This window comes from Coregonus lavaretus, assembly GCF_964263955.1.
Source record: "Coregonus lavaretus genome assembly, chromosome: 21".
In the NCBI taxonomy this organism is placed as follows: domain Eukaryota; kingdom Metazoa; phylum Chordata; class Actinopteri; order Salmoniformes; family Salmonidae; genus Coregonus; species Coregonus lavaretus.
Genome location: NC_140008.1, coordinates 3,803,307 through 3,813,149, shown reverse-complemented (window position 1 = coordinate 3,813,149; position 9,843 = coordinate 3,803,307). Strand labels below are relative to the sequence as shown.

The 9,843-nt window shown below is 42.0% G+C and overlaps 1 protein-coding gene across 2 annotated transcripts; it reads left to right on the top strand.

Moving 5' to 3' along the window:
- The first annotated feature begins 572 nt into the window (after positions 1–572).
- On the top strand, positions 573–7,230 carry LOC311149064 (acyl-CoA Delta-4 desaturase-like). 2 transcript variants are annotated; one of them, XM_084186169.1, is made up of 14 exons: positions 573–758; positions 1,294–1,396; positions 1,752–2,070; positions 2,354–2,464; positions 3,247–3,444; positions 3,953–4,054; positions 4,424–4,549; positions 4,810–4,870; positions 5,019–5,095; positions 5,264–5,361; positions 5,541–5,637; positions 5,874–5,953; positions 6,637–6,762; positions 6,936–7,230. In XM_084186169.1, the coding sequence occupies exons 3-14, from the start codon at positions 1,834–1,836 to the stop codon at positions 6,985–6,987; spliced, it is 1,365 nt and encodes a 454-aa protein (XP_084042295.1). In that variant the 5' UTR covers positions 573–758; positions 1,294–1,396; positions 1,752–1,833; the 3' UTR covers positions 6,988–7,230. The 2 variants fall into 2 exon arrangements, with proteins under 2 accessions (XP_084042295.1, XP_084042296.1); XM_084186170.1 differs by having other exon boundaries at positions 579–758; positions 1,769–2,070.
- The last annotated feature ends 2,613 nt before the right edge of the window (positions 7,231–9,843 follow it).

Below are 9,843 nucleotides of genomic sequence, written 5' to 3'. Positions count from 1 at the left end.
GACTGGTGGATGCTGCTGGGTGTGAGGTGTAGGTGCGGGGGAATGAAAATGGAAACGCAAAACAAGAACTTTACTCATTTTATTCATGTCCAAAGGCCACGCGCTATACCTTAGCTAACCCTTATGGTCAGTAGATTGTAACACAGTACACTAATACCTTATGGACGGTAGACTGTAACAGGGGTATCATGTTTGATTTAGTTCACTTCTATGCACTAGATGATGATCAATACATAATGTTAAATGTACTGAACGGAGTGGAGTGATGGATCTCTAAAAAGTCCACGTATGTAGCTAAAGTGAAGTATTAAATGGAAAACTTTAGTTGGAGAAAACGTCAAGGCCTTTCTTCTTCTCGCAACAGCCCGAGGGAGCCCAAGAGCGTCCTTATTGGTTGGAATAGGCAAGCCTTTGAAAGTCCTGAAGGCCAATCAGATTGATAGGGCCGGACTTTTTTTTTTACAATTCGGAAGGGCTGTTGTAAACCAATTGCAGATATGCCAGCGGTCCAGTGAAATAACCCCATTGGAGGAGAGACTCGAATGATCGGCATGGAATTGTATAGTGAACGAGTGGGTGATTGATTGACCGAGTGCAATCGGGTGTTATGTAACGAAAGAGACCGTTAGTAGCCTACTGATGATTTGATTGGATACATGATGAGACGGGTGATCAAAAACAAGTACACGTATTTGTATGAATAAGAGAAGGAGCGAGGAAAGAAAGAGAGAGAGAGGATTGCACATCTGGAAATGTTGGTAAGTGCAGCTATTCTATTCATTCTGTATTCACGTCATCATTGTGTAATTGCGTTATATTGTTGATAACAATATAGCCTAATTTAATGTAATGTCATGTAGCCTGGGAATTTCTGTAAGGGCTGACACGCCAATGGACTATTCCATTTTATAATGTCTGTCATTATAAAGACATCAAAATGAAACGGTCATAAAGGTTTGTACTGTGTCATATAAAACTCGGCAAACATATGCGGAATGGAAGAGGAGTCCATGCCCAAACAATGGCGCATCTCCGTTTTCTTTATTATTTATTGATGAGAACATTTCAATGCTCTTTGTCTCTATTCTAATATAGTGTTACAAATAAACATCGTGCTAAATTGCATCGATGCTCAACAGATTAGAATAGGAACTCCATACAGAATGCTACAGGTATTCGTTATTAGATATTTTGAGCAATTGAGCAACATATTTAATGGCTTCGATGTTCTTAGAATAGAAACTCCACAGCATTATAGGCCATAGACTGGCTAACATTCCTGCGCCTCTACAGGTATTCGTCATTCGATATTTTCAGCAAATCAATTGAGCAACATATTTTGTTGTACAACGCTGTCTGGAAAACATCTCCCTTCCCTCTGGCAGAAGAATCGCAGGTTAGCGTTTTTCGTCATGTATCTTGTTCTGGAGGCAGCTCTGCAAAGTGGTCACTAGCTGGCACAGCCACAAAGTAATAAAATCTGATTTTAAACCTAACCCTAACCTTAAATTAAGACCAAAAAGCAAATTTTGTTCATTAATTATTACTTACAATATAGCCAGTTTTCACTTACTTTGAAGCTGGACCATCGATCAGAAATCGCTCAGTTCTGCCTCCAGGACAAGACTCATACCAATAAACATCAAACTGCAGAAGAATCACACCATTTCACCACGTAGGTGTGGCTTGGCTCAGACAGCATGCTCTGATTCCATTCCCTGACTCCCTCCCTGTACCTTGCATTTGACTAGTCCTCAGTGTGCTTCAGTTGGACAGACTCAACAGAGCGCAGCCGACGCAGCGACGGTGTGAGTGGAGCAGAGAGAACCGAGGATGGGGGGCGGAGGCCAGCAGACGGAGTCAGGCGAGCCGGCCAAGGGTGACAGGGGTGGGCCCGGTGGAGGGGGAGGTGGCAGTGCAGTCTACACCTGGGAAGAGGTCCAGAGGCACTCCCACAGAGGCGATCAGTGGTTGGTCATCGACAGGAAGGTCTATAATATTACCCAGTGGGTGAAGAGACACCCGGGGGGCATCAGGGTCATCAGTCACTTTGCTGGAGAAGATGCCACGGTCAGTAGCCTAACTATGGAAGTTGTTGGTGAAATGTTCTCAAGCTATTCCAATAAGACTGTTGCAAATGTTATAATGTTGTAGGTTTAGAAATGTTTAGTAGTCTGTCACTGTATGACATATTACACAAGATGTTAGTGGATTGTACATTTATGGATCCTAATATCATGATAACCTCTCAACTAATCTCACAGTGAATTAATTGTTATTTATTTTTACTGAGAGGACATTTGTATGTATTTCTCTTAAACAACACAGATTCATCTATATCTCTGATTTCTAGGAAGCATTTTCCGCCTTCCATCCCGATCCTAATTTTGTCCGGAAGTTTCTGAAGCCGTTGCTGATTGGAGCGCTGGCACCCACAGAGCCCAGCCAAGACCATGGGAAAAATGTGAGGATGCCTATCTTTCTCTCTCCATCTCCCTCTACAGCACCACGCCCATAACATACATCGCTGTAGGCTACATAATGAAACATAGAATGTGAAGCCTAAAGCATCTCTCCATCTGACATAGCACCACGCCCACTCTAACATACTGTAGGTTTAGGTAGGGACCCGGGGACCAATGTGAGGCCAATCTTTCTCTTGCTAATAGGGAATTCCATGCTACTCAGACAGAATGCTGTGCAGAATGGTACTTTCTACGACTGTGGTAAAAGCAGGTGTGATTTGTATGGAGATATTTCAAGACAAGGTTTACCTCCTACAGATGTAGTGTGGCATCTTCAGTTATCTAATATAACTAGGGCACATTATACCAGCCTGTCTATGTGCCCAGATGCCCCGCTGCCCGCTGTCTGTTTACCTATTCAGGAGTCTTACATCTTATCCTGGTACTCTTCAGCTTTCTGTTACTCCTATTTCCTTCTTCTTCTTCTTCTTCTTCATTATTTACACTGTCCTCCTCCTCTCCTGTCCTCCTCCTCTCCTCTCCTCCTCCTCTCCTGTTCTCCTCCCTCTCCTGTCCTCCTCCTCTCCTCCACTCCCTCAATTCTCATCTCTCTACCATCATCCACCTTCCTCCTGGTTCATCTTGGCTTTATCACAGTTTGTCTTTCTGCAATTCCTCGCATCCTGTCACCTCGCCTCCTCGAATCAATAACAGTTTAATTGAGAAAGACCCCTTACTTCATACATCTTTATTTATTATTGATCACCTCTACGCCATACAGGCAGCACTGGTGCAGGACTTCCAGGCCTTGCGTGATCGTGTGGAGAGGGAGGGACTCCTCCGTGCCCGCCCCCTGTTCTTCAGCCTCTACCTGGGCCACATCCTGCTACTAGAGGCCCTGGCTTTGGGCCTGCTCTGGGTCTGGGGGACCAGCTGGAGCCTCACACTGCTCTGTTCCCTCATGCTGGCCACGTCTCAGGTACCATTACAGTATTATTAGGAAGCAGAAGGAGATATTTGACAGGCAGATTCTAAGGTTAGGTATAGGGATCTAAGATTAGGGTTAAGGTTAGGGTTAAGGTTAGGGTTAAGATTAAGGTTAGAGTTAGAGGATGAGGTTGGGGTTAGGATTAGGTTAGTGTTAAGGTTAGAGGATTAGGGTTAGGATTAAGTATAGGGTTGGTGGGGTTCGGGTAAAGGTTAGGCATAGGGTTAGGGTTAGGGGAAAGGTTAAGGTTAGGATTAAGGATAGGGTTGGTGGGGTTAGGGTAAAGGTTAGGCATAGGGTTAGGGGAAAGGTTAAGGTTAGGATTAAGGATAGGGTTGGTGAGGTTAGGGTAAAGGTTAGGCATAGGGTTAGGGTTAGGGGAAAGGTTAAGGTTAGGATTAAGGATAGGGTTGGTGGGGTTAGGGTAAAGGTTAGGCATAGGGTTACCGAACCACCTTTCAGACACCATTCACAATCTGCATTTCTTTTTTCCTCTCAGTCCCAGGCTGGCTGGCTGCAGCATGACTTCGGCCACCTGTCAGTCTTCAAGAAATCCAGTTGGAATCACAAACTGCACAAGTTTGTCATTGGACATCTAAAGGTAAGCTACTGGACAATGGTTGGACATCTACAGGTAGGCTACTGGACAATGGTTGGACATTTGACAACACTGTTTCTTTGGGCTACTCTTTGGGCCAGTTTTCCCGGACACAGCTTAACCCTAGTCCTGGACTGAAAACCATTCTCAATGAATAATCTCCTTTGAAAGTGCATTTTACTCCAGCACTAGGTTTAATCTGTGTTCAGGAAACTGGCCCTTTCACTTTCCTACATTCACAAGAGCAGTGTTACATTTCCAAGTTCACTGCTCTACATTAGCCTTATTTAGTGTAGTGTCCCAACAGTTGGAAGTTACAGTAAGTGTAATTGTGTTCACCGGTGATACGTAACAGTAGCTGTGTGTTTCCAGGGTGCCTCTGCTAACTGGTGGAACCATCGTCACTTCCAGCACCACGCTAAACCCAACGTGTTTAGTAAAGATCCTGATATCAACTCACTGCATGTCTTCGTCCTGGGAGACAAACAGCCTGTAGAGGTAGTTATCACTATAATGGATCTGTGAATGTGATCCCTGCGGGAACTGAACCCGCAACCTTAGTGCTTTATGACCCATCTGACTCCATGTCATATTTGAATAATAATGTAAGAATTCATGTAATAATATGAATGTAATAGTTAATTAAATTAATGTAATATTCATGAAATAACCATGTAACGGTTTGGCTCAGTAGTGTTGAAACGGTATTAGTGCTTCTGTGTAAGATCCATCTGACTCCTTGTCTCTGTCTATTGCAGTATGGTATAAAGAAGTTGAAGTACATGCCTTACCATCACCAACACAAGTACTTCTTCCTCAGTAAGTTTCATGAATTTCTGTATAGCATCACATCAACTTCCATTGAACACATAAAATCAATAGATAGACGGCTGATGTATGTATGTATGTATGTATGTATGTATGTATGTATGTAATACCTATGTAGTATTTTCCTTCTGTCTCTCAGTTGGACCTCCACTAATTATTCCAGTGTTTTTCAACATCCAGATATTTCGGACCATGTTTTCACAACGGGACTGGGTGGTGAGATTTCATACCAACTAAACGTATACTTAATCCTCTTCATTCCTATGTGGAACATAAAGCTTCCACGAGAGAGAGAGAGAGAGACACACCTGTAATTATATGATTATGCTAACACCTGGAGGTGATAATGTCTGTCCATAATACCAATCTTTGTCTCCTGTGAAGGATCTGGCGTGGTCGATGACTTTCTACCTCCGCTTCTTCTGCTGTTACTACCCCTTCTTTGGTCTCTTTGGCTCAGTAGCCTTGATCAGCTTCGTCAGGTAAAGTATGAACTGAGAGGGAGCTGAAAGATTCGTTCATTCATTCGCTGGTTCGCTCACTCACTCACTGATTCATTCATTAATTGTATTCAAACTATCTACAGTATAGAAAACAACAATGATGTGCTTGATGTAAGAATTGAACATAATATTGTGGCTGAATATTGTACTGTATATAGGTTTTTGGAAAGCCACTGGTTTGTTTGGGTGACCCAGATGAGTCATCTTCCTATGGAGATGGATCACGAGAGACGCCAGGACTGGCTCACCATGCAGGTAACGTGTCATTAATATTCACAAAGCGTCTTGGAGAAGGAGTGCTGGTCTAGGAATAGGTCCCCCCTGTCCTTACAATCCTATTCATCATTATCTTAAAAGGCTAAACTGATCCTAGATCAGCGCTTCTACTCTTGACGCTTTGTGAATACAGGTCCTGGTGTGTTTTCTGGGGCTGTGCTATCCGTAGTTCTCCAGTAGAGGGTGCTATAACGTGTTTATTTCTCCTGTCTCAGTTGAGTGCTACTTGCAACATTGAACAGTCACCTTTCAACGACTGGTTCAGTGGACACCTCAACTTTCAGATTGAACACCAGTAAGTGAAACAAATATCACACTTTACTGTTGTCTGTGTCAACAGCATATATTGTATTTATAAGGTCATTGACATAATAAAGTAGGTAATAGTTTAAGCAGTTTGCAGCTTCATTTGATCTTAAATATAACTTAACAGTTGTTTTGTACTAATTACTGTATCTCGTAATAGTGTTTAGATACAATATCGATACAATCCTACTCAGAAACTGAGGTTTCTCTGAGAAACTGATAGCGTCTGCTCTCTCTCTGTCACTCCCTCTCTCACCTTCCTCCCTCCCTCTCTCACCTTCCTCCACCCCCACCCCTCTCTCTGTCTCTCCCTCCCTCTCTCTCTGTCTCTATCCCTCCCTCTCTCACCTTCCTCCACCCCTCTCTCTCTCTCTCTCTCCCTCCCTCTCCCTCCCTCTCTCACCTTCCTCCACCCCTCTCTCTGTCTCTCCCTCCCTCTCTCACCTTCCTCCACCCCTCTCTCCCTCCCTCTCCCTCCCTCTCTCACCTTCCTCCACCCCTCCCTCCCTCTCCCTCCCTCTCACGCCTTCCTCCACCCCTCTCTCTGTCTCTCCCTCCCTCTCTCTCTGCCTGCCTCTTTCTTTCTCTCTCTCTCTCTCTCTCTCTCTCTCTCTCTCTCTCTCTCTCTGTCTGTCTCCCTCACCCCACCCCCCCCCCCCCTCTCCCTCCCAGTCTGTTTCCTACCATGCCCCGTCATAACTACCACCTGGTGGCTCCTCTGGTGCGTGCTTTGTGTGAGAAACATGGAGTTCCCTATGAGGTCAAGACTTTGCAGAAAGGCATCACTGATGTTGTCAGGTAAGTGGTAACCTCACATATACCACTAATTATCCAGGGGTATGCAGTAGTTTTAATGAATACTTTTAAGTGCTTTCCTCTGGGAATACATTGTACATCATAAGGTGATACCTGCTGCTCTCAGGCTCCTATGTGATTTACCTGGTTTGTTGTCCACCTCTGTTCCTCCCCAGGTCACTGAAGAAGTCAGGCGATCTGTGGCTGGATGCATATCTTCATAAATAAATCCCTTCCTGACTCTGGACGGGGTTTAATCCCATCGCAGATTAACGACCTGCGAACAGAGATAGATTGAAAAGGACATTTCCTAGACGTTGTTGTTGACAATGATCGCTGCAAACATTATTGTGATGTAATTGTTTTAATCCTTGGCAGAAGTTAACGGGATTCATAGCAGCAATCCAGGGTTTATATACATCATTGGTAGGACCAGGCGTTAAAAAAATTAAATACATGTATTGACTTATATTTCCAGCCTTATCCACTGGGTTTGATGCAGGCAGAAAATCCTAGGAAATGCTCTGTAATTGACACAAGTGGTCTCCAATCAATCATTCAATGTCTGGTTGTGCATTCGTTTTTGGTGGGGGGGGGGTAGCCTAAACCAGGGGAGGGGCAGCATACGAATCTTAATTAAACAAAGACTATTAGCAGGGAATACTATTTGTAGATCAGTGATTTTACACCCCATTTTTACTTTGTGGTCCTCTGTAGCTCAGCTGGTAGAGCACGGCGCTTGTAACGCCAAGGTAGTGGGTTCGATCCCCGGGACCACCCATGTGGACTGTATGTCGCTTTGGATAAATGCGTCTGCTAAATGGCATATTATTAAATTACTCAATCCCTGATCATCGGAGGTTATATAAATGGGGCAATTAGTACAGTTAAAGGGGAGAGAATATGAATCCAACCAGGAAATGTATTTTAAAAAGTCACTATCGCTTGTATTTTAAAACGTCACTATTTTGCAGACAAACAACATATTCTGCAAAACCTGCAATTTAACATTATAAATGGAAAGACAGGATAGACAGGACAGGATAGACAGCCATCTGAAAAAAACAGAAGAATTATTCTACCTTGGAAGGTTGTGGATATAGTGAAACAGTCTCATCCTTACATAACAAGACATCAGTCAACAACAATATTTCACAATGTATTCGTTGTCTGTTAACATATGGGTATGATAGGCATTTTTATATCAGTTATATGTAGAGGGTGAAATATAGACTATTTTCAGAACATAAATGGCTCGCCTATTTTCATTCACTACAGAAATAACCCAACTTCTCCATCTCTGTTAAGACCGCAGTATTTGGGGTGATACGCTTCTCCGCCTCCATTGAACACTGTTGAATAGTTCACTGCCTGTAAATACACTATCAGCCGGAACAACATTAACATCTTCACCCAGCGCTCCTACAAAATGTGTGTCACTGGATTTGTCCTTTATTATGGAGATGCTTTCTGATTGTTTTACCAGACTGCGCCTCCGTCTTTACATGTGTGTTAATGAATTCGCGCAATTTGGGATTGTCAACTTTTTCGAGAGGGATGTTGGCGCTTGCAAAAGCCATATCCTCAGCATTTACGTTTTTACATGCATTTCTATAGCAAATGAAAATGCCTACTTTGTTCAGAAAAAGGCTACATTTTCTTAGATAAAATACCTATTATTCCCATTTTTTAATGTTAATACCAGACAATGAATAAGTAAAATGTTTATGTCGATAATGTATTTAAAATACGCTAATAATTAGGTGCATTAGGCTATAGCGTAGGCTGCTGATGAGAATAATTGTTGGCAAACGTTTCATTTGAAGTCAATCCACATGGTTGGGAATTCATTTTGGACTAATTAAGATAATTATGTTAGAAGATCATAGTATGACAATAAATTCACACACGATCTGAGAATGTGCGACATCGGCCTCTTGTGGTCGGATGATCGAAATGCAGGATAGAAAAAAATCCTACCAAAACGCCTGGCCCTAATCACTGGTGCCAACCTGACTAGATAGACTATGCCTCCCCATACAGAAAAATAAGATATTGACATATATTTAACAACATGTATGTACATGTATTTAGGTATATGTAAATTACAGATGTCTAAATATATGTTTAAGACTTATATTACATATATTTAAATATGTGCCACCCTGACTTGACATATTTTAACATACTGTATATATATATATATATTCATGTATATTTAAATAAATGTGTTTAAGCCTTATATTACATACATTTAAATATATGGACATATTACAAAATATGCCTTTTGATATATTTCTACATATGTTTATATTTAAATATATGGAAATACATTTTGATAGCATGCTGTGGTAGCTAGTAAAATAAATGCCCAAATATATTTCATAAATATATGTTGCCATGTATTTTAATGGATGGAAATGTTTTGCTTTTTACCTTAATACAGTAGCTAGGCGACATTAAAATTCAAGTTCAGAAGTACACTAGTCTGACAACTAAAAAAATGAATGCCAAATAAAAAAAAAGTATTAAATATATGTACAATTATTTGTAAAAATATGTGTAAAATACACACTCACACCACACAACGTTCTCTACCCTGATGATAATGTTGAGTCCAGTGGAGGCTGGTGGGAGGAGCTATAGGAGGATGGGGCTCATTGTAATGGCTGGAATGGAGTTAATGGAATGGAGTCAAACATGTGGTTTCCATATACCTTTCCCTTTATTCCATTACAATGACCCCGTCCTCCTATAGCTCCTCCCACCAGCCTCCACTGGTTGAGTCTCTATTGATCTCTAGTACCTAGAATTAGGTTCCTAAAGTGGCGTTTTACACAAGTTGTAGGGGGGAAATACATTCTGCAGCTATGGAGGTATAGCCTACCTGCCCCTTACCAAACATAGTAAAAATAAACTAGCTGTTGTCAAAGTCGCGTCAATTCAAATCTGGTATCAGGAACAAAAGAGGTCAACACGACTTCTAAGGTATACTAGTTATTTTAATTAATGCAAAAACCTTCAATGGTAAATATGATGTTTCGTATATACGGGCTCTCTGATATGCCTCGCAGGACATTCCAG

Coding starts and splice junctions, on each gene's coding strand:
- LOC311149064 (XM_084186169.1), top strand. CDS start 1,834: ATGGGGGGCGGAGGCCAGCAGACGGAGTCAGGCGAGCCGGCCAAGGGT. Junction 2,071..2,353: donor TTGCTGGAGAAGATGCCACG/GTCAGTAGCCTA, acceptor TCTGATTTCTAG/GAAGCATTTTCCGCCTTCCA. Junction 2,465..3,246: donor GCCAAGACCATGGGAAAAAT/GTGAGGATGCCT, acceptor TACGCCATACAG/GCAGCACTGGTGCAGGACTT.